General features: G+C 48.7%; 1 protein-coding gene across 1 annotated transcript in view; it reads left to right on the top strand.

The window, feature by feature from the left end:
- The window catches only part of LOC142303032 (myosin-IIIb-like), a 73,345-nt gene extending 49,471 nt beyond the window's left edge, over positions 1-23,874 (top strand). The window contains exons 17-29 of the mRNA XM_075344135.1: positions 129-194; positions 351-470; positions 586-671; positions 1,362-1,409; positions 1,558-1,605; positions 2,095-2,186; positions 9,489-9,632; positions 9,927-10,036; positions 10,113-10,288; positions 12,901-12,990; positions 20,506-20,671; positions 21,539-21,724; positions 22,322-23,874. Of these exons, the coding sequence (XP_075200250.1) occupies positions 129-194; positions 351-470; positions 586-671; positions 1,362-1,409; positions 1,558-1,605; positions 2,095-2,186; positions 9,489-9,632; positions 9,927-10,036; positions 10,113-10,288; positions 12,901-12,990; positions 20,506-20,671; positions 21,539-21,724; positions 22,322-22,381 (1,392 nt within the window). The 3' untranslated portion in view covers positions 22,382-23,874. The remainder of the gene's footprint in view (positions 1-128; positions 195-350; positions 471-585; positions 672-1,361; positions 1,410-1,557; positions 1,606-2,094; positions 2,187-9,488; positions 9,633-9,926; positions 10,037-10,112; positions 10,289-12,900; positions 12,991-20,505; positions 20,672-21,538; positions 21,725-22,321) is intronic.
- Positions 23,875-24,360: the final 486 nt, after the last annotated feature.

The raw sequence follows: 24,360 nt of genomic DNA on the forward strand, positions 1-24,360 counted from the left end.
CCCAATTTCCATAAAACTGACATCATCGCCTGTATAGAGCCCGGAGACCTCCTGGTATTTTGGGGTCAGTAACACTCGTTTTCCCCTCCCCCGTTGCCGGTGGACCTTCTCAGTGACTCTGTATTCAGTTTCAGGCTCAGTTTTCTCAGGATAAAGCTTCCACTCGTAAGATGTCCGTCGGAGCGCAGTTTCGGGTATGGATGTCTCCCGGATATGTGATGATATTTTGGGGGTGGTTTTGAATATGAGTCTTGATATTTGGATGATTCTGACTTGAGGGGGGTGGAGACATTTTGGGGGGTGCCTCATGGTGATGATTGTTTCCATCTTGACTGGTCCCCTGACTACAGCGCTCACTTGTCATTCTCATGGAGAAAATGTACGCCGCCAGCCCCCATTTCATCCGCTGCATCAAACCCAATTGTGAGAAGCAGCCGGGGGTCTTCCTTCCTGAAGAGGTGCTGCACCAGGTGAAGAGCCTTGTGGGGATATAGACCTCAGTAATGGGATGGGGTGTGGTGTGGACTCCCAGTAATGGGATGGGGTCTTTCGTATACCCCCAGTAATGTTGTGATTTGTCTCCAGTTGCGGTACAACGGTCTGATGGAGACGCTTCGGATCCGCAGGGATGGCTTCTCCTGGAGACCCACCTTCCAGGACTTTGTTGGGCAGTAAGTGACTTAATTATCTCTGTATGGGGACAAGAGAATGTGACTGAACAGACAGCACAATGAGCGCAGTTATTGGATTCGAGAGTGCGGTATATGTATGATGAGGTCACATGATCGGCTCCGAGGGTGCGGTACGTGTATGACTAGGTCTAGTGATCTGCTCCGAGGGCGCGGTACGTGTATGACGAGCTCACATGATCGGCTTCGAGGGCGCGGTAGATGTATGATGAGGTCTAGTAATCGGTTCTAAGTCCGCGGTATGTGTATAACAAGATCTAGTGATTGGCTCTAAGGGCACGGTACATGTATGACGAGGTCTAGTGATCGGCTCTAAGGGCGCGGTACGTGTATGACTAGGTCTAGTGATCGGCTCCGAGGGCTCGGTACGTGTATGACGAGATCTAGTGATCGGCTCTAAGGGCGCGGTATGAGTATGACGAGGTCTAGTGATCGGCTCTAGGAGCGTGGTACGTGTATGACGAGGTATAGTGATCGGCTCCGAGGGTGCGGCACGTGTACGAAGAGATCTAGTGATCGGCTCCGAGGGCGTGGTACGTGTATGACGAGGTCTAGTGATCGGCTCTAGGGACGTGGTACGTGTATGACGAGATCTAGTGATCGGCTCTAAAGGCGCGGTGAGTGTATGACACAGTCACCTAATATGGCATTACAGCTCTTTCCTTGTTGCAGGTTTGGGATTCTCCTCTTGGCTCCGGATGTACCTGTGAGCAGAGACAGGTGAGAAGCATTGTGACCAGAAAAGAGGGAGAGGGTGCGCACTGGTTTTGTTCTGTCATCACTTCGGTAGTGTTTTTCTGGACTATGGCGGCATTCTCTCTGGTCACTGTGCACAGTGCTCCTTACTGACTGTTTCCTCTTCTTTCAGTTGTCGGCAGATCCTGCAGAGGGCACAGCTGAGCGGCTGGCAGTGCGGGTAAGTTCTCAGTCCAGACTACCAGTAATGGTGTGAGTGAGATTACGTAACATGTCTGTATCTGACAGGACATCGCGACTATTCTTTAAGTACTGAACAATGTATAAAGAAAAGAGCTACATATAACAGGGAGCACACCCACAATAGTATATATATATAAAAGGCAGTCTTTATTGTAACAGCAAGAATAAAAACACTAAAAAATGTGACACACAAGATAACACGGCCTGAAACCCCTTGTGACCCCCGTCATATACACAGCATGAGCAATAATATGCGATAATGAAGACGTCATACATATAACCTATAAATCATGCAAAATTGTATAAAGGCTGATGAAATATCTCACATAAATGCACAATGCCAACTGGCTTGTACACAATCAATAAAAGGGGGCACAGCTGAGCGGCTGGCAGTGCGGGTAAGTTCTCAGTCCAGACTACCAGTAATGATGTGAGTGAGATTACGTAACATGTCTGTCTCTGACAGGACATCGCGACTATTCTTTAAGTACTGGCACCAGGACGAGATGACGCAGAGACTGATGAGACTGCGGGACGCCACAGTCACCGTCCAGAAGTGTAAGTAATGTGGTCTGCATGATTCGAACCTTTTCCAGGGTGAGAGAAAAAGACCTGCCCGGGGTAACCAACTTTATATAGTGCCCAGGATATCTCCATCATGCTCTATCCCCTGTGGTGGTGATTATCTTCTGTCTATAATCCCCGGTGGTGGTGGTGGTTATGATCCTCCATCTATAGTCCCCAGTGATGGTGGTCACTGTAACGACGCAGCGTCTGGCCACTTGCATGGGGGTGTCTGTTCTTAATTAGGCTAGACGTATGTTTCCTTTGTTTCTGGAATCAAGAGAAGTTAGCCATTGTCTTATGTGAGACTGATCAGAGCCCTGTTGCCTATAAATGTGGATTGCCTCAGCACTTTTGACGCCATAATTTTCCCCTGAATTATGTAGTCAGATTGAACTAGCGACCAATGAGAGAGCAGCCTTCTCCACCAATCCTGTAAGATAGTTATTCTCCATGACCTCGGCTTAGGAGCTACGGTTTTAGCTGGAGGATCACAGATATGCTTGATTGCTCAGTTCTGAGTCCATGAATTTGCTTGGAGAACCCAGGCTGGCACAACTTGTTCACCTGGCTACATAATCATGCTGTGCTCAGTCAGCTTCCTAAGCTTGCTGCTATCTCCTGTTAGTGGGGGTCCGCCAAAAGTGGGGTGCAGATGGCTGGGATAGTTGTCCCTGGAAGCCCCGAAGTCGCAAAGATTGTGTTCCCTGGCGGGCCAGTGGATAGGTGAGACTGTCACTTGTATCATCTTGTGTTATTGCTGGGAATGTACTATATGTCTTTGCCTGTTGGTGATCAATAAAGTCTCACCAATGTGTGGTTCCCTCACCCTGTGTTGTCTGAGTAGTGATTTACCCACGGGGAAGAAGTGTGGGTGTTCAGTGGGATGGGCCCTGGTCTGTGCATTCTTTTTAAAGACATCCAGGCCAGCGGTTGAGAGCACTCACTGACCCTCGTGTCATCTCAATTGGTAGCAGCAGTGTGATACTACTCAGCCCAGCTGATCCAGGGGAGCTGCAGGGGACTGGTTTTTGTAGACACTGTCCAATGGCTCATCAACCAGGGAGGCATAATTGCATTCCCAGTAGGCCATCGGTGATAGGCCATGTCCAACCCCTGCATCTCAGGTATAAAACTGCCTGCCGGATCACGGATCCCGTAGCAGTCTTCAGTCAACAATCCAGTCTCAAGCAGCCTGAATACGAGAGTAGTTGCCTGTATTTGGGCCTGAAGCATCAAGCAAGGAGAGGGCTTGTGTTATGGAATAAGTTTTAGGAGTTCCAATTTCCCTACTGCCAGCGCCAGCCCCTACCTCCATGATGGTTCACCACCTAGGAAATAATCTCTGCTCCAGGGACGTGCCAGTATTTAATGCGTCCAACACCAAGGTAGATAAACACCTGCAGAGCTTTGAGACGCTGATACTGATGCACCAGGAGCTTGCAGCTGATTGGGCCAAATTCCTGTGGACTAGTTTGACTGGCCAGCCCCAGGAGGCTGTCTGGTCACTTGTGCCTCAGGGACTGTCTGGACTATGGGTCTATTAAGAACACCCTGTTGGCCCTTTTTTCACCATAACTCCTGAGAGATATCTCATCAACTTCTGGACTTTGTCTCCCCAGAGTAGCGCCTATATAAAACTTGGCAGTCAACTCTCACTGCACTGCAACTTCTGGCTTGATAGTCGGGCTGCCCACTCCACTGTTGCCCTCCGGGACGTGATCGAACAACTTATTGAGAAGATGGCCCCAGAAATACGAGACTGGGTAGCTGACCAGAAATCTGACAGCTAATTGGCCGATTGCTCTAGGGCAGGGGTCTCAAACACGCGGCCCGCGGGCCGCATGCGGCCCGTCAGGCTGCTTCGTGCGGCCCCCAGGCCCGTGCCCCTGTTCCCTATCGCGGCCGGTGCAGGGGCAGCCACTGTCTGTACTTTGTCAGATGAGTGTTTTGCCGGCGCTGCGCTCTCAGAGGCAAGGACTGTGCGTGCGCAGCGCCGGCAAAACATTGATCTGACATAAATCGCTGCCAGTGGCTGCGGCCCCTGCACCAGCCGCGATAGTCACCCCGGACCTACGGAGGCTGTGATTGGCTGTGCGGCGTTCGTCAGCCAATCACAGCCACTGTAATGTTACAGCCATTGAAAATGGTTGTAACATTGAAATCCAGCCCTGATCAGTGCAGCTGTAGCACCGATCATTGGCTGGAGCTGGGTGACCTCAGTTTCACCCGCCCCCAGCTCTGATTGGAGAGATCGGTCACAAGGCCGGTCTCTCCAATCACTGTGGATCTGGGGCTGGAGACCGCTCCCTCAGCTTCACTCCAGCGTCCGTGGGTGGAAGGAAGCCGAGAGCGATCGGTAAATTATAGCGCCCCCTTTCACCCGCCGCCACTGCCCCCACCCCCATTACAGGATGGGGACATTACTATAGAATAGGGACAAGGTGGGCACATTACTATAGAATAGGGACAAGGGGGGAACATGTCTATAGAATAGGGACAAGGTGGGCACATGACTATAGAATGGGGACAAGGTGGGCACCTTACTATAGAATAGGGACAAGGTGGGCACCTTACTATAGAATGGGGACAAGGTGGGCACATGACTATAGAATAGGGACAAGGGGGGAACATGTCTATAGAATAGGGACAAGGTGGGCACATGACTATAGAATAGGGACAAGGTGGGCACATGACTATAGAATGGGGACAAGGTGGGCACATGACTATAGAATGGGGACAAGGTGGGCACATGACTATAGAATAGGGACAAGGTGGGCACATTACTATAGAATGGGGACAAGGTGGGCACATTACTAAAAGATGGGGACATTACAAAGATGGGCATAATATTATTGGATGGGGACATTAGAATAGGGACAAGGCTGGGGTCATTACTATAGGATGGGGACAAGGTGGGCAAATTACTATAGGATGGGGACATTACTAAAAGATGTTGGCCAAAATTTCTATATAGTGATAATTGTAACACTATTAGTTACAAGAAAGGGATTAAATGTAAAAAAAAAACAAAATAAGGCATGACTTTTTTTTTACCATCAAATTTTTTTTTTTTATGTATTTAACCAAAGAATGTGCACATTTGTTATAACAAACAAGTGAAAAATGTTGAAAATCAGTGATCCAAAGGTGTGTAAAAAAATATATATGGTACCAATAAAAATGTCACTTTGTCCCGCAAAGAATGCGGCCCCCCAAATTATTTTTTTCTTCTGTGCGGCCCATACACCCAGCCGAGTTTGAGACCCCTGCTCTAGGGTAGCGAGTTTGCAGCCAGTCGACCCTGTTGGAGACTCGATATGCCAACCAATCCCAGGAAGCCCCTCAACCAGGGACTCTAGTGACATCCAGCCACTAAAGCACAACTATCTCACTACCTAGCAAAAGCCCCACTAGGACAAAGGTTTACAAATAGGGCCTGTGAATTCCTAACCCACAGCGCTGTTATACATGTGGGTGCTTTGGACATCTGAACAAAGATAGACTCGAAAGCTGGGGCCTCATGCCAGAAGCCCATCTGCCCATCAACTTCTGCCAAGACGAGCCATCTGGTTCTGAGGTATTCTACTCCCCGAGATACACCAGCAACGAAGGAACTGACATACCCTGTCCACACCCTAATACAGACTGGACGCCGAACACTAGCCAACCACCATGGACACATCCAGCCCATCAAGGTCGATGACATTCAGGCTCACGGACCTCGAGACACTGAGTCTTCCATTACCCTGGTTAGCACAGATATTGTTACCCCAGAACACTATTTACCAGGCTTCCAAGTGACTACCCCTCTGGCTGACGACCAGCTATTGAACATCCCTCTGGTATGTGTGCAGTTGGACTGGGGAACCGACCATGGAGAGGTTGAAGTGGAGCTCATGGACGATCTCCCCACACCTGTTATTTTGGGAAATGATCTAGGACAAGGACTACCCTGCTAATTTGTCACAGCCATCATCGGCAACCAAGCCAAGTCCCACCTTGATGCTAATCCTTCTGCCACCTCTTCCAAGGATAACCCACATTCCCAGCCTCCATCACTCTCCTCTGATCCAATGATATTGAGTCCACCTGACCAAGACTGTGACCATTGACTGGGGAGATAGATTATAAGGAGTTTGGGGATGCCCAACCCACGGACCCCACCTTAGAGCTTGTCTGCAGTTAGGCTGACCGACCTGGAGGAGAAATCAGGGGAAGGTGCATAGTATAGATGGGAGCCAATGTTGCTGACCTCCCCACCAAAAGGGCAAAAATAATAGAAATGCTAGTGGACCGTCCTGAGAAGAGGACAGGCATCATTGGAGGCCTATCGCATCTGGCCACCCCGTTAACAGCAACCTTTGCCAGGATCCAACAGTTTTCCGGGGCTAATTAAGGAGGAGGAGGAGGAATGTGACGACTTGGCATCTGTCCACTTGTGGGGAGTGAACTGTTTTTAATTAGGCCAGATATATATTTCCTTTTGTTATATTAATCAAGAGGAGATAACCATTGTTTCATGTCAGACTTATCGGAGCCCTATTGTCTGTAAATGTGGAGTGCCTCAGCACTTCTAACTACATAATTCAGAGGGAAATTATGCAGTCGGATTGAACTACCAATCAATGAGAGAGCAGCCATCTCCACCAAGTGTGGGCATTCAGTTGGAAGAGCCCTGGTCCATGCAGTCTTTCTGAAGACAGCCAGGCCAGCGGACGAGAGCACACACTGACCCTTATGTCTCCACAGGCATCATCCTCTTTCTACAGTCCCCGGTGGTGGTGGTCTTCATCCTCTGCAGTCGCCAGTGATGGTGGTCATCCTGCCCATAGTCCCCAGGAGTGGTGGTCATTATCCTGTCTTTAGTCCCTGTTAGGGGGGGTCATCATCCTGCCTGTTATGAGTATAACAATAACAACCAATCTGACCGGGACAGAGAAGTGAATTCACTGGACCACGAATGGCGGGCTTAGCCTGGAGGGGCATGACTCAGCGGCTACCTGGTCTTTTCTAAAGCCTCTGGTGGTAAGGTTAGGTTTGTGCTGCTGATAGCCACCAGGTACAACTCCAAGGCAGTCCCTGACTCCGCCGAAGCTGACACTAGAGGAGATAGGCAAAACAGACTAGAGCCTCTGCCGGGACAGGATCAGGTTAACAGTCAAGAAGGAAGCCGGTACATATGGGAACGGATATAGTAACACAGGCTGGTACCAGGGCATGGATTCAGGATACAGGGACATAGGCTGGTACCCGACACGGACACAGGAACACAGGCTGGCACCAGGACACTGATACAGAATATGGGAACACAGGCTGGCTCCAGGACACTGATGCAGGTTACAGGAACATGGATATAGGAACCAGGAACATGTCATGAACGGGATCAGAAATTGAGGCATCAGACTGGAACCAGGAACAGATCTGGAACTCGGGCATTGGTCTGGTACCAGGAATAGATCAGGATTGGCATAAGGAACTCTGGCATCGGACTGGAACCACAAACAGATCAGGAATTCGGGCATCGTTCTGGAACCAGGAATGGGTCTGGAATTCAGACTCAAACTGGAATGGGTCAGAACCAGCATAGGAGCGGGACACTGGAGCAGGTTCAGGCACACAGAACAGGTCTGAGTACGAAATCAGGAACTGAATCAGACATACAAATGAGTACCAAATCTGTAGCAGGATCCAGGGAGCAGACAACGAGCTAGTAACCACGAGGCACATAGGCTACTGAAGAAAGAACGCTGCACAGGCCCCATTCAATAGGAAAGGGTGCCGTAAATACCTGGTACTCCTCAGTGTTAGCCTGAGTAATCATCAGTCCTCACCTGGTACTCCCCAATGAAAGGTTGGGTGCTCAATTGGGGATTTACCTGGTACTTCCCAGCATTAAGCTGGAAACACAAGAGGTGTGCATGCATTGACACGTTAAAAAGCAGGGAGTGTGCGCAGATCCTGGAAGCCGCGAGCTGCGGCAGGCAAAGAAGCTGGCGACACAGGTGGAAAGCATTGCGGTGAGTACATCTGTGTCCCTGTCGATTAATGCAGGGAATGCCGGCATAACACTGCCTATAGTCCCCAGGGGTGGTGGTCATCATTCTGCCTATAGTCCCCGTTAGTGGTGGTGGCCACCATCTTCTGTCTGTTGGTGGTCATCATCCTATAGTCCCTGCTAGTTTTGGTGGTCATTATTTTCTGTTCATAGTCCCCGGTGGTGGGGTTGGTCATTATAGTCCCCGGTGGTGGTGGTCACCATCCTCTGTCTATAGTCCCCCGGGGGGTGGTCGTCGTCCTGTTTCTAAGCCCCTGGTGGGGGGATGGTTATCATCCTCTGTTTATAGTCCTCAGTGGTGGTGGGGGCCGCCATCATCCTGTCTATAGTCCCTGGAGGTGGGGGTGGTCACTATCTTCTGTCTATAGTCCCCACTGGTGGTGGTGGCCATCATCCTGTCTATAGTCCCCAGTGGTGGGAGTGGTCATCATTCTCTCTATAGTCCCCGGTGGTGGAGGTCATCATCCTCTTTCTATAGTCCCTGGTGGTTGGGAGTTGGTGGCCATAATCCTGTCTAAAATCTTCAGTAGTAGTGGTGGTCACCATCCTCTGTCGATAGTCCACAGTGGTAGTGGTCATCATCCAGTTTATAACCTGCAGTGGTAGTAATAATCCTATGCAAATAGTCCCCGATGGTGGTTAACTTTCTGTTTATAGTCCCTAGTGGTGGTCATCATCCTCGGTCTATAGTCCCTGATGGTTGTGGTCATAATCCTTAATCTATAGTCCTCGCTGGTTGTGGTCATCATCCTTTGTCTATAGTCCTCGTTGGTCGTGGTCTTCATCCTCGGTCTATAGTACTCGCTGGTTGTGGTCGTCATTCTCCGTCTATAATTCCCGTTGGTTGTGTTCATCATCCTTGGTCTATAGTCCCTGGTAGTGGGGGTGGTCATCATCCTCTCTCTATAATCCCTGGTGGGGGAGGTGGTGGCCATCATCCTGTCTATAGTCCTCAGCAGTAGTGGTGGTCACTATCCTCTGTCTATAGTCCACGGTGGTCATCAGCCAGCTTATAGTCCCAGTAGTGGTAATCCTCCTATGCAAATAGTCCCTGATGGTGATTATCTTCCTGTTTATAGTCTCTAGTGGTGGTCATCATCCTCTGTCTATAGTCCCCGGTGGTTGTGGTCTTCATCCTTGGCTATAGTCCCTGATGGTTGTGGTCGTCATCCTCTGTCTTTAGTCCCAATAGGATATTTTCGATAGTCACAGGTCAGCCTGCCTGTTGTCGCCCTCAGGGTACAAAGGCAAGCTCTGCCGCAGAACGTTCTTTAATCTAATGGAAGAAATGAGAAAACTAAAGGAGAAGCAGAGATTGGAAGAACTGGTGGCAGAGAAGCAGCGGCTTAGACGGCAGGAGGAGGAAGCAGAGGAGACTCGAAGTATGGGAATGTGTGATGTCACTGGGATGGTGCAGTGGTGTGTGACGTCACTGGGATGGTGCAGTGGTGTGTGATGTCACTGGGGTGGTGCAGTGGTGTGTGTGACGTCACTGGGATGGTGCAGTGGTGTGTCATGTCACTGGGGTGGTGCAGTGGTATGTGAGAGGTAACTGGGATGGTGCAGTGGTGTCACTGTTTGGGGGTGGGTATAGGGTTGTGTGTTGTCTTTGCTCTTATAATATCCTCTGTACTTTCACAAATGGATTCCCATGGACACCAACTTGATGTTTTTAGGAGCTGCATCCCGCCCTGTTCCTCTGCCAAGACAATGGTCTAAAAAGCAGTCATTGAGTGACACCCCCACGGAGCCTCCGGTGCCCCGCCCCCGCAGCCGTCTGTTTCAGGCACGTGACATGAGCTCTGCTTTTCTTCACAAACGTCCCGCTGTGTCCTCACTGTTTTGTGCTTTGTTGGTTGCAGCTTTCTCCGTTTGACAATCCCATCACACGTCCACACGTCACAAGCAGTAATGGGGATGGGGAGAAGAAGCAGATGCAGCGGCGGAAAACACTGCTGTGGTTCAAAGACACTCAGGCTAAGAAGGTGCAGGAGGATGGCGTGTACCCTCCATGGCTGCACGGCATGATCTCACGCAGGTAATGCACAGCCCGCTGATCATCCGGACACAGGAGGAGCCGACCGCGATATGAAGAATGCAGCAAGTGCAGTGTGAGGGTATGACTGACCGTGCATGGACCCTCCTCTGATGGTGGATAGTGACGCAGTGTGAGGGTGTGACTGACCGTGCATGGATCCTCCTCTGATGGTGGATAGTGACGCAGTGTGAGGGTATGACTGACCGTGCATGGATCCTCCTCTGATGGTGGATAGTGACGCAGTGTAAGGGTATGACTGACCGTGCATGGACCCTCCTCTGATGGTGGATAGTGACGCAGTGTGAGGGTGTGACTGACCGTGCATGGACCCTCCTCTGATGGTGGATAGTGACGCAGTGTGAGGGTATGACTGACCGTGCATGGATCCTCCTCTGATGGTGGATAGTGACGCAGTGTGAGGGTATGACTGACCGTTCATGGATCCTCCTCTGATGGTGGATAGTGACGCAGTGTGAGGGTATGACTGACCGTTCATGGATCCTCCTCTGATGGTGGATAGTGACGCAGTGCGAGGGTATGACTGACCGTGCATAGACCCTCCTCTGATGGTGGATAGTGACGCAGTGTGAGGGTATGACTGACCGTGCATGGACCCTCCTCTGATGGTGGATAGTGACGCAGTGTGAGGGTATGACTGACCGTGCATGGATCCTCCTCTGATGGTGGATAGTGACGCAGTGCGAGGGTATGACTGACCGTGCATGGATCCTCCTCTGATGGTGGATAGTGACGCAGTGCGAGGGTATGACTGACCGTGCATGGACCCTCCTCTGATGGTGGATAGTGACGCAGTGTGAGGGTATGACTGACCGTGCATGGACCCTCCTCTGATGGTGGATAGTGACGCAGTCTGAGGGTATGACTGACCGTGCATGGAACCTCCTCTGATGGTGGATAGTGACGCAGTGTGAGGGTATGACTGACCGTGCATGGACCCTCCTCTGATGGTGGATAGTGACGCAGTGTGAGGGTATGACTGACCGTGCATGGACCCTCCTCTGATGGTGGATAGTGACGCAGTGTGAGGGTATGACTGACCGTGCATGGACCCTCCTCTGATGGTGGATAGTGACGCAGTGCGAGGGTATGACTGACCGTGCATGGATCCTCCTCTGATGGTGGATAGTGACGCAGTCTGAGGGTATGACTGACCGTGCATGGACCCTCCTCTGATGGTGGATAGTGACGCAGTCTGAGGGTATGACTGACCGTGCATGGACCCTCCTCTGATGGTGGATAGTGACGCAGTGTGAGGGTATGACTGACAGTGCATGGACCCTCCTCTGATGGTGGATAGTGACGCAGTGCGAGGGTATGACTGACCGTGCATGGATCCTCCTCTGATGGTGGATAGTGACGCAGTGTGAGGGTATGACTGACCGTGCATGGATCCTCCTCTGATGGTGGATAGTGACGCAGTGTGAGGGTATGACTGACCGTGCATGGACCCTCCTCTGATGGTGGATAGTGACGCAGTGTGAGGGTATGACTGACCGTGCATGGACGCTCCTCTGATGGTGGATAGTGACGCAGTGTGAGGGTATGACTGACCGTGCATGGACGCTCCTCTGATGGTGGATAGTGACGCAGTGTGAGGGTATGACTGACCGTGCATGGACCCTCCTCTGATGGTGGATAGTGGCGCAGTGTGAGGGTATGACTGACCGTGCATGGACCCTCCTCTGGTGGTGGATAGTGACGCAGTGTGAGGGTATGACTGACCGTGCATGGATCCTCCTCTGGTGGATAGTGACGCAGTGTGAGGGTATGACTGACCGTGCATGGATCCTCCTCTGATGGTGGATAGTGACGCAGTGTGAGGGTATGACTGACCGTGCGTGGATCCTCCTCTGATGGTGGATAGTGACGCAGTGTAAGGGTATGACTGACCGTGCATGGATCCTCCTCTGATGGTGGATAGTGACGCAGTGTGAGGGTATGACTGACCGTGCATGGATCCTCCTCTGATGGTGGATAGTGACGCAGTGTGAGGGTGTGACTGACCGTGCATGGATCCTCCTCTGATGGTGGATAGTGACGCAGTGTAAGGGTATGACTGACCGTGCATGGATCCTCCTCTGATGGTGGATAGTGACGCAGTGTAAGGGTATGACTGACCGTGCATGGATCCTCCTCTGATGGTGGATAGTGACGCAGTGTGAGGGTATGACTGACCGTGCATGGATCCTCCTCTGATGGTGGATAGTGACGCAGTGTGAGGGTATGACTGACCGTGCATGGATCCTCCTCTGATGGTGGATAGTGACGCAGTGTGAGGGTATGACTGACCGTTCATGGATCCTCCTCTGAGGCAGCGGATAGTTACTCAGTGAGCGCAGTGTGAGGTTGTAATTTAGCAGATCAGAGGAAGGTGGAGAGTGCTGTGATGTCCCTCCGCCATCCATGTATGATGCAGTTAGTGGATGGTGACATCACGTTTGTGGGGTCTCGGTATTATGAGCAGTACCTGTCTCTTCAGTGATGTAGACGTTGTGACCTCTCTTTCCTCTGCTGCGTGTGCACACGGGTCCTGAGACGCCGGCACCGCAGAATGACCGGGCGAGGAATCCTAACTAATGATTATGTTGTAGAGACACCGAGAATCTCCTGATGAATAAGGAACCCGGAGACTTCCTCATCCGAATCAGCCAAACCCGGGCGGGCTATATCCTGAGCTACAGGTGAGGGGTGGGCTCTATATACCGAACCCTGAGGGGGGTCTATACAGTGTTATATACAGAGCACTACACTATACAGTGGGGAAAAAAAGTCATTATTCAGCCCCCAATTGTGCAGGTTCTCCCCCTTATAAAGATGAGATTTGCCTGTAATTGACATCAGAGGTGACCACAACTATGAGAGGGAAAATGAGAAAACAAATCCAGAAAATCCCCGCATCTGATTTGGTAGATTTTTTTATTTTTTTGTTTCCAAATTATGGTGGAAAATAAGTATTTGGTCACCTAAAAACATGCAAGATTTCTGTCTCTCACAGACCTGTAACTTCTTCTGTAAGAGGCTCCTCTGTCCTCCACTCATTACCTGTAGTAATGGCTCCTCTGTCCTCCGCTCATTACCTGTAGTAATGGCTCCTCTGTCCTCCACTCATTACCTGTAGTAATGGCTCCTCTGTCCTCCACTCATTACCTGTAGTAATGGCTCCTCTGTCCTCCACTCATTACCTGTAGTAATGGCTCATCTTTATAAGAGGAGAAAGAGCACCATTCCGGGCTGAATAATAACTTTTTTCCACCTTTAATGTCTCCCATTTTCTGTACAAATCCAGAGAGAAACAATAGAAGTCACAAAACTGCAAAAATGTGGGTGCATAAGTCTCCACACCTTCTTATTTTTATGGTTGTGTTCAGACTCCCCCGATCACATTTCCCTCTGTTACACAGTATCTGTGCTCAGCCGCTGCCATTTACAGTGATTCTGATTAACCCCATAGAAAGTTAGACTCTTTCGGGAGAATTTTTCTGACACTTTCTGGTCCATAAACAGCTGATAACACATCAAAGGGTCTCCTTATAGAAAGTTATCATAAGCAGAAGGTACAAAACTATATCCCAGGCATTAGAGACCATGTACCACGTGAAGACATCCTCAAGAAGGGGCTGATATGTGGCACAACAGTGACATTACCGAGGACCGGACGTCTGTCAAAAATTGATAGAAGACAAGAATAAAATTGGTCCTGGAGGCCAAAGGCCATCAACAACATTAAAGGAGCTGCAGTGATTCCTGGCCAGTTTTGGTTGTATTCTGCATGTAACAACAATCTCTCGTACTCTTCATATGTCCAACCTGTGGGGGAAGGGAAACACCCAAGCCTTTATACGTTAAAAAACCTCTAACAAGTCTGAAAAAGCCTGTGAGTAACTTGTACTTTCTGATGACACCAAAATGGGCCTTTGTAGCCATATGTCCAAAAGGTGAAAAGTCACCAGTGCGCATCCCCAGGGGTTCCCCCTCCCCACAGTGAGGCCTGGTGGCAGCAGCATTGTGCTCAGGGGCTGTTTATTGGCAGCTGGTAATCTCGCTTAAATCAAGGGGGAGGAGATTATGAACAGAGCAAACATCAGACAATTCTGTATCAAAAGCTTCCATCTTTTGCGAATTGTCTCTCCAGTAAAGGAGACAAACTCTAGCACAGCGCCACCTATTGGAAGTAGCGATCCTAAAAGTCACAAGTGGATTTTCAACAATCCTTTGCAATATGACTCAGGATATATAAGCCAGATCAGAATCCCAATTTGCAGACACGGTGTTTCGGGGTGCTTGCCCCTCGTCAGTGCAAAGTATGAAGCTATGAAGCTATGAAGATGAAAAGAAATGTCACCTTTCAGCACAACAATTAGGAGCGACCTCCAAATCAGCAAAAGAACAGCTTCACCAGAGGATGGAAGTTCTGGAACGGCTTCACCAGAGGATGGAAGTTCTGGAACGGCTTCACCAGAGGATGGAAGTTCTGGAACGGCTTCACTAGCAAAAGATGGAAGTTCTGGAGTGGCTTCACTAGCAAAAGATGGAAGTTCTGAAACGGCTACACTAGCAAAAGATGGAAGTTCTGGAACGGCTTCACTAGCAAAAGATGGACGTTCTGGAACGGCTTCACTAGCAAAAGATGGAAGTTCTGGAGCGGCTTCACTAGCAAAAGATGGAAGTTCTGGAATGGCTTCACCAGTAGAAGGAGGTTCTGGAATGGCTTCACCAGTAGAAGGAGGTTCTGGAACGGCTTCACCAGTAGGAGGTTCTGGAACGGCTTCACCAGTAGAAGGAGGTTCTGGAATGGCTTCACCAGTAGAAGGAGGTTCTGGAATGGCTTCACTAGTAGGAGGAGGTTCTGGAACGGCTTCACCAGTAGAAGGAGGTTCTGGAACGGCTTCACCAGTAGAAGGAGGTTCTGGAACGGCTTCACCAGTAGAAGGAGGTTCTGGAACGGCTTCACAAGTAGGAGGTTCTGGAACGGCTTCACCAGTAGAAGATGGAGGTTCTGGAACGGCTTCACCAGTAGAAGATGGAGGTTCTGGAACGGCTTCTTCAGGAGTAGGAAGTTCTGCAATGGCTTATCCAGCAGAAGATGGAGGTTCTGGAGTGGTGGAGCTTGAATCTGGGTCCAAGGAGAAATCTGTGATGACCTGAAGAGGGCGCTGTACACAGAAGATGCCCTACAATCTGACAGAGGTGTAAACTGCAGGGGGAGTGGGTAAAGATCACCAATTCTAGATGTGATAGACCTCTATCAAAAAGACTGAATGTTGAAAAAGTCATAGGGGATCTCACCAAAGTATTAGTGTAAGGGGGTGCAGATTTATGCAACTGCATTATTTTACTACTATTTTTTATTATCCACACAAAATGATTTCAAATTCTTTTTCAATGGATTTATACAAATTATGGGTAACATTAAAGGGAAAAAAAGCTCTGCAATAATTGAATAAGGTGTGTAGACTTATTCAATCCACTTTATAGTTCTCCATACCACTACTCTATATACAGTCATGATAGTCCTAAAGTGTTGGCACCTTGAATTGTTCCAGAAAATGAAGACTGTCACCCAGATAATTCTCACAATTCCACGTTTTGTTATACACATGTTTAATTTCCTTTGTGTGAATTGGAGCAAAACAAAACAACTGAGAAGAAAAGGCAAATTGGACACAATTTCACACAACTCTAAAATGGGCCGGACGCAATTGTTTTCCCCCTCATCTTTAACATGTGGAATAAATCCCTTCCATCAGTCGCCTCCTATCCCCGTCCACAGCTTCTTCCTCCTGTCTCCTGGAATCTCTGACTCTTCCTTATAATGTCTCCATGTCTCTCATATCTGGAGGCGTCTTCTCTTCTCTTTTCGCTTCTCTTTTTTTTTTCTCTTTTTTTTTCTCATCTCTCTTCTCTCAGCCTATGGCTGAGAGGCACTTCCAGGTTAGGGCGTGCGGGCCCTTTAAGAAAAGGTGCACCTGTGTGCCCTAAGCATGCTCCCAGGAGGCCTGTACGACACACCCAGATCCTGGGAAGCAGTGGCAGGGAACTGGGACATAGCAGCTTACAGGTAGCCCACCAAAACTGAAACGTAAACTGGACGCCTCTGTCGGACACAGTCGAGAGGTAAGCCATGCAGGCGGAACATGTGCTGGTTAAAGTGCTCAGCAAGCACTGGGACAGAAGGTAAACCGGACAGCGGAGTTAAATGGGATAGCTTGGAAAACTTGTCCACTACTACCCAGATGACGGAGCTTCCAGAGGACTTTGGCGGGTCGGTGGTCAAGTCAATCGATATATACTGCCAAGGAGTGGACTACACGGGTAGAGAAAGCAGTCGCCCAGCAAGAAGTTTTTGAGTGATCTTGTTTCGGGTATATGAAGGACAAACCAAGACAAACTCCACAACATCTTGACGCAGTGTTGGCCAACAGTAGTGCCAAGAGATAAGCATAGTGTTGTTCTTCTGACTGGCGTGATCAGCTCAGAAGAATGGCCTCACCCCACGGAAGAACAATCCTTCTGTCTGCTTCCGCGATGAACCTTTTTCTGGGCGGTACTCAAGACACGTTTACAAGTCATTGGGAGCATCTTGAAGGGCTCAATAATGTGTTGAGGCTTCTCCTCTTGATCGGATGACCTAAAGGATCTAGAGCCTGCATCTGCCTTGACATTCTTTGCAGCCGGCCAGAAATGGAGAATAAAGTCAGTGGGTGAAGAATAGCGACCACTGGGCTTGACACTGATTCAGTCTCTGAGTCGACTGTAATACTGTTTTTGTGGTCAGTGAATGACTACAGTGCTCTCTCTGGTAGGTATCGCTACTACTCCAGAGGTATCTTGATTGCTAACAATTCTCAGTCACCAATTGAAAAATTCAGAGGCAGAAAAGGTTCTGGGAAAAAAACCCTGCAGGTTACCAGAAGCTGATTTCTGCGTGAGGATGGTTCCAGTCAGAGTCCCAGTCCTAGAGGAAGACGCATCCACCTCCAAGAAGATTTGTCTGTTGTCTATCGCTTATCTATGCAGTGCAGGAGCCGATGTAAAGGCCTGCTTGAGGGAGACAAATGCACTCTCTGCTTCAGGAGTCCACATCTTGAGATTCGCTTCCTTGCAGGCAGGGCAGAGGTAGGAAGAATCCAAGAAATAAATTGCAGAATAAATTGGCCTTAATGGTGAAACCTGGGAGCCACTGAATCACCTTCAATACATCAGGACCAAGCCACTTCAGAACCACTGACACCTTCTGTGGGACCATCTTCAAGCCAATGTCAGATTATGTAGCCGGGGAAGAGAAGTCCGTTCAAAGAGAAACTTCTCACACTTGGCGTATAACTGATTCTAAGCCTTTGTAAAACCTGGTGGACATTCCTCCTGTGTGTAGAGAGATCAGGAGAGAACACAATGTCATCTAGATACACCAGCAGGTAAGAATAGAGAAGATCCTGGAAGATATAGTGGACTAATTCCTGGAAAATGGCCAGAGCATTACGAAGCCCGAATGGCATTACCCAATACTCATAGTGGCCATCACGGGTATTGAAGGCAGATTAATATTTCTTGAGTGTAGCAAAAGAGGAAAAAGTAGTTGGCACTTCACCTTCCTTTAAAAATGTAGTATTCATTATTCATGGTTCTTTAAAAACACAAGCAAGCTCAGACACGCAAGGAGCGTGTGGACGACAGCTGTTTTGTGCTACATGGATTGTACTGCAACAGGGAGGGACCTGAGAAAACACCAGCTCATCATATCCCAAGAGAACTGAGAACAACTTCCATTGCGGGACATCCTACTCCACTCCATTTCTTTGACAACTTATAAATAAGGGATAGAAACAGCATGTGCTAGAGTGGATGGCAAGTGCGGTATCAAGTGTCCTCCTCTTCCTGCACATCACACACAGTTGATTCCTCAGAGGTGTCACCCCCAATTACACATTTCCCAACTCTCTAGCCATCCAACTGACTGTGGAGAACCACACATGGCCGAGTCTGCAAAGCTATTCACACATTCTATCTCATGGGCACAAGAGATCTGCTCAAAAGATTCCCAAACTCAAGATGAGGAAAGAATCTGCACCGATGCCCAAAATCTTTGTCAGTTGGCTCCAGACAACTGGAGATCCAAAAGGATCCCGACCCTCATCATCTGACGTTAACCCCCATGGGTGGAGGTGATGACAATGAGACTCAGCTGCGGCGCATGCATATTGTACTGTGATGTCAGGTCAGAAAGAGGAGGAGGAGGGTGACTATCAGGGATAGAAGTGGGATGACAGAGAGGATAACGATGACGTTGTAGATCCCACTTGGTGTAAACCCAGAGGTACACAGCTGTGTACCTCAGGAGAGGAGGTGGAGGAAGACATGAAAGCATAGACTGTCTATCTTTCATAAAGATGAACAAGTTGTTGATGTCCAATGACTTTGCCATCCCAGTCCGAGACTGTGCAGACTACGCGATGGTGTAGTTCCAGGGTTCTGGGAGCAAGAGACATACGCCTGTCTGATCTTGCGGTCTCTGGTGAAGGTAGTTGTTTCAGGGCCAGTCCCATGCATCCATGTTGCGGTGTTATGCTATTTGTAGTCTGTGTCAATTGTTGCCAGATTTCCTGTTGTCTGACCTTAAATTTATTTAGAAATGGAGAGACTCCAAGTAGGGTCTCCAAATTGTCTTTTGCCTCTACTGGAAGGGGTGTGGGAACAAGAGGCCTAATCCTGTCACTCATTCACCTTTTGATTTTAAAAATAGAAATGCCTGGCCACATTCTGTGTGTTTCATGGAGCATGCCTCCCTGCTATGCAGAGACACTATGGGGAAATGGGGAGAGGGGGCAATTGATGCCACTGCTCTGCTGTCTGCTTGAAAGGTTTTTAAATATTAAGACTCCAAAATGGGTCTCCAAGCTGTGTTTTGTCTGTACTGGCAGTGGTGTGGGAACAAGAGGGCTACCTCTCATCCACTTCTATATTTCTTATGTCAATAGTCTAGGAAACTAACGGCTGTGCCAAGACAGTGGGGCTGCACTGCAAAATGTACATTTGCTGTCTTGGAAGCTTTTCGACCCCCCCCCCTAAAGGTGTTTTCTCTGCCTTAGGTTTGGCCTCCTTTTGAATCCAATGGGGTTTGAAAATGTTTGCCAGATTGTTTGACGAACATCGGGAAGTTCACCAAAGATCGGTCAACCGAACCTTGAAAGGTTCACTGACTCCACTTGTAATCTTCAGATTGTTGATATTTTTCAACAATTTGGGTTCACAAGTCCTCAGAAGGTTCTCTTCTCTTTCTGTTCTCCATGCTTAGTGCGGCACACACAGATTGACAATGCAATGATGGAGTCAACTTCTCCCCTTTTTATCCGGTTTTAGGTGTGATTTTCATATTGCCCACACCTGTTACTTGCCATGGTTGAGCTTGAACGAGCTTCACAAGCTGGAAACAAAGTTGTTTACCCACAAGTTTGGAAAATTGCCAACAATTTTGTCCAGCCCATTTTTGGGGTTTGGTGTGAATTTATATCCAATTTGCCTTTTTTGTGTTGTTCCAATACACACAAAGGAAATAAGCATTGTGTAAGAAAACATGTAATTGTAATAATTTTCTAGGAGAAATTCTTCATTTTCTGGAACAATTTCAAGGGTGCCAACACTTTCGGCCATAACTCTACATCCATTCAACACTATTCAATATGCACTAAAGATTGCTGTACCATATATTATAAAATTCCTACATCTGCAAAATGTGTGTATAATAAAAATATACAGATAGATATATACATACCTATACAAATATCTATATATAAAATCTAAAAACGGTCTTGCAGTGGGTTCCTGGTATATGGCGGGTCTTGGGATGCACTCCAGGCACTTGGCAGGTCTTGATGTGCGCTGCTGGCATTTGGTGGGTCTAGTGGTGCGCTCCTGGCATTTGGTAGGTCTAGTGGTGTGCTCTTGGCATTTAGTGGGTCTAGTGGTGCACTCCTGGCATTTGGCAGCTCTTACTGTGCGGTCCCGGCATTTGGCGGGTCTTATGTTGGGTCCCTGGAACACAACAGGTATTGCTGTACACTCCCAGCATTCGGAGAGTCATTTGAGGTGTTCTGCAGATCGCTATTTGTCACTATATCGCCGCATTACACACAGTTCAGTGCATTCCCGTATCTCCCTCCATCTGTTATATGTCTTGTTACCGTGTCTATTTCCGTCAGATCAGTCTCCACTTGCCGCCATTACATGGTGGATGCTCGCTCTAATGGTTGCTATGTCATTCCCGGGGAGGATCGCGCTCATACTTCGCTCATGGATCTAGTGCAATTTCACCAGGAAACCGGGATCCAGCCATACGGAGAAATCCTGAAAGGACCTTGTGGGAAGGTAAGACTGGACACATTACAACTTCTATTACTCCCTTCATCCCTGCTCCCAGGAGCTCGCACTGTCATAAGAGATTAGATTGTATGTCTCCTATCATTCCCAAGAGATAAAGGAAGAGGACAAGGACTGAAGAGTCTGGAGGGAGGAGGACGGGGGAGTCTGGAGGCAGGAGGATGGGGAATGGAATCTGGAGGAAGTAGGAGGTTTGGGGGAGGAAGGAGGAGGATGGGAGACTGAGTGTGGAAGAAAAAGCGGATAGGTGAAGTTTGCAGAAAGTAGGAGGTTTGGAGGAAGGAGAAGGATTGGTTTAGGGAGGCTGGGGGGAGTCTGGAGGAAAGAGTATGATGTGGCAGTTTGGAGGAATATGCGGACATGGGCATCTGGAGGGGGGAAAAGGACGGGGAAGTCTGTAGGAAGGAAGAGGATGGGGGAGTCTGGAGGAAGGAGGTGGATGATGGTGTCTAGAGGTAGGAGGTGGACGGCACAGTCTGGAAGTAGGCGGACGACAGGGGAATTTGGAGAGAGGAGGACATTGAAGCCTGCAGAGAGGAAGAAGAGGATGGAAGGTGCTGTAGTCTGGAAGGAGGAGGGGGAGGATGAGTGAGTTTGGAGGAGACAGAGGGAGCCAGAAGGAAGGTGGTCTTGTCTGTGGCTTACTACCCTTTCCTTAGCTATATTCGTACTACTGTTAAAGTGTATGGGGTTTAAGGGGCCTTTCTGTGCTGTGTGGGAAGCTTTTTGTTGATGTCATTGTGACAGTAAATTGCTGTTGGTCACTGGTTACCGTTGCCTGTTACACATGGGCTGAAGTTGGGGGTAGTTGAAGGGTTTTTGGTATATCGTCGGGTTACTCCTTTCTCTCTATAGATAAATCATTGGGAGCCGGACTATGAGGAGCTGAAGTTTCTGAAGAAAACGTTGTCTCTGGGAGATGAGAATGCTCCGTCTCCCCTTCCCCCGGTCATGGACGAACCACCTCATGTTTCCCGGTCACTGGAGTTGTCTCGACATTACCACAAATCAATCCGGCGAGCAATGCATGAGATCCAGCAGGTGAGATCTGACATCCACATCACTCCATTTTTGGATTTTGAATGGTCTCTTCTTCTGGTAGACTCACGCTGTCCTTTCTTTCTGATTATTTCTTGGTGGGCTCATGCAGTGCAGTTCTGTAATTATGTATGTTCTGGTGTGCTCACACAGTTCTCTATTGTTACGTATCTTCTGGTGGGCTCATGCTATCCTCTACTGTGATTTATACTTTGGTGGTCTTGTGCAGTCCTATCCTGTGATTAAACATGTTTTGGTGGACTTGCGCAATTCTTTCTTTTGGCTATGTATCTTTTGGTGGACTTGCGCAGGCCTTTCCTTTTGGTTATGTATCTTTTGGTGGACTTGCGCAGTCCTTTCTGGTAGCTGCATATCTTTTGGTGGACTCGTGCAGTCCTTTCTGGTAGTTGTATACCTTTTGGTGGACTTGCGCAGTCCTTTCCTGTGGTTATCTTCTGTTGCTGGGGCGAAACTAATCCTAGTCTCTTCTGATGTCATTCTCTTGCTTCATTGCTTTCCTCTTTTTAAAGGTGTTAGTTTTTAGGGCCTTATCCAGACCCCCTACCCCCAGGTTCCTGACCTTACTTCCCTTCCCTGCAGGCTACTCCTCGCCAAATGACTGGTTGTAAAGCAGAAAAGAGCGGACAATCTGTGACGTAACAGTGGGATGTATATGTACAGTGAGCCAAGGAGCACAGAATCTGCTGCCTCTGAGGATGACCGGTATACTCTCCTGTGACCTCTAACTTCTTCAGCCATACATCTGCCTCAAAAGGGGCAACCAAAATACTTCTCAGTGACCTCCTCAGCCATACAACTGCCTTCTGGGGGAGTTACTGGTTTACTCTTCAGAAGCCTCCTCAACCGTACATATGCTTCTGCGAGAAGGGGTAACTGGTGTACTCCTCAGCTGTACATCTGCCTCCAGGAGGGTGGATGACCAGTGTACTCCTCAGTGACCTCCCCAGCCTTACATCTGCCTTCAGAAGAGGGGGTGACCGCTATACTCCTCAGTGACCTCCTCAACCATACATCTTCCTCCGGGTGGGAAGGTGACCTCTGTACTCCTCAGGGATCTCCACAGCCATACAGCTTCCTCCGGGTGGGAAGGTGACTGGTGTACTCCTCAGGGATCTCCACAGCCATACATCTTCCTCCGGGGGGCAAGGTGACCGGTGTACTCCTCAGTGATCTCCACAGCCATTTTCCTCCGGGTGGGAAGGTGACCGGTGTACTCCTCAGTGATCTCCACAGACATTTTCCTCCGGGTGGGAAGGTGACCGGTGTACTCCTCAGTGATCTCCACAGCGATTTTCCTTCGGGTGGGAAGGTGACCGGTGTACTCCTCAGTGATCTCCACAGCCATTTTCCTTTGGGTGGGAAGGTGACCTGTGTACTCAGTGATCTCCATAGCTATACATCTTCCTCTGGGTGGGAAGGTGACCGGTGTACTCCTCAGTGACCCTCTTGACCTACTCACCTGTAAATCTGCCTCCTGGAGGGTTGAGGGGTGACCAGTGCTGTGACCCCTCACCTGCTCTATGAAGTGATCTGTCCTGACTCCAGACCCTTGTAGTGACTGACAGTGAAGACCCCTGGTTTTTGTACCGTGTGGCTCTGTATTTCTGTGCCCACTGTCTTGTGGTGGTTTATGACTTCATTTTCTCGATCCAGTGATTGATTTTCTTTTTTGTTTTATGTACATGAATCGCAGTCATCAAATAAAAGTTCAGATGTCATTATTGTTGTGGGTGACATGTGGGAGATCACTTGGCAGTGACACAGGACGCAGCTAACGACGAGATGTGCAGGGCCAGCGATCACGGCGTTCTCCTGCGTCACTGCTGCCTCCCAGGGCATGTGCAGCATGGTGATAAAGCAGGGATTGCTCACCTGGAAAACTGCAAATTGTCAGGGAGGCTGAGAGTTACAAGGAGCCTGCGGTGAGGACGTTCTAGAAAATCTTACACCCACAGGAGGGAGATAACATGGATAGTGTGGTGATTACTAAGGGATGAAGGAAATGCCCCTGTGTCTAGTCACCCCCTGATTTGCATATATGATTTACATATGTTTCCAAATGAAATAAACAATTTCAAGGAAACTAATTGAAGAGAAAATATAAAGTAGCTTGTCGGTCCTAATAGACTGAGATAAAGTAAGTCGTAGTATGGGATGTGAGGAAAGAGAGGTCACCTGTAATCTCTAATGGAAAAGAAAGATCTTCTCCTTATTGATATCAGAGAGTAAAAGTTATCGCCATTAACAACACAATCCACTATGCCAAGACTAATAATATCACTAAAAGGGACAAATACCACCACAACATGACCAGACCACATATTACCACCACATACAAGGGATAAATATCACCACACCGTGACCAGACCACATATTACCACCACATACAATGGACAAATACAGTATGTGGTCCCATCATGGTGTATTACATGTGAGATGAGATCCAGCGCAGGAAAAAAGGCACTCTTCAATATAAATTTCCATATTGTTTATTCCATGTGCACACGTATGAAGGTAGGTACAGACAGCCCCTGAGCAGGGGAAAAATGACTAGCGACGCGTTTCGACCGTATTACACGGTCTTGGTCATGTCAAGACCGTGTAATACGGTCGAAACG

This window comes from Anomaloglossus baeobatrachus, chromosome 1 (assembly GCF_048569485.1).
Source record: "Anomaloglossus baeobatrachus isolate aAnoBae1 chromosome 1, aAnoBae1.hap1, whole genome shotgun sequence".
Classification (NCBI taxonomy): domain Eukaryota; kingdom Metazoa; phylum Chordata; class Amphibia; order Anura; family Aromobatidae; genus Anomaloglossus; species Anomaloglossus baeobatrachus.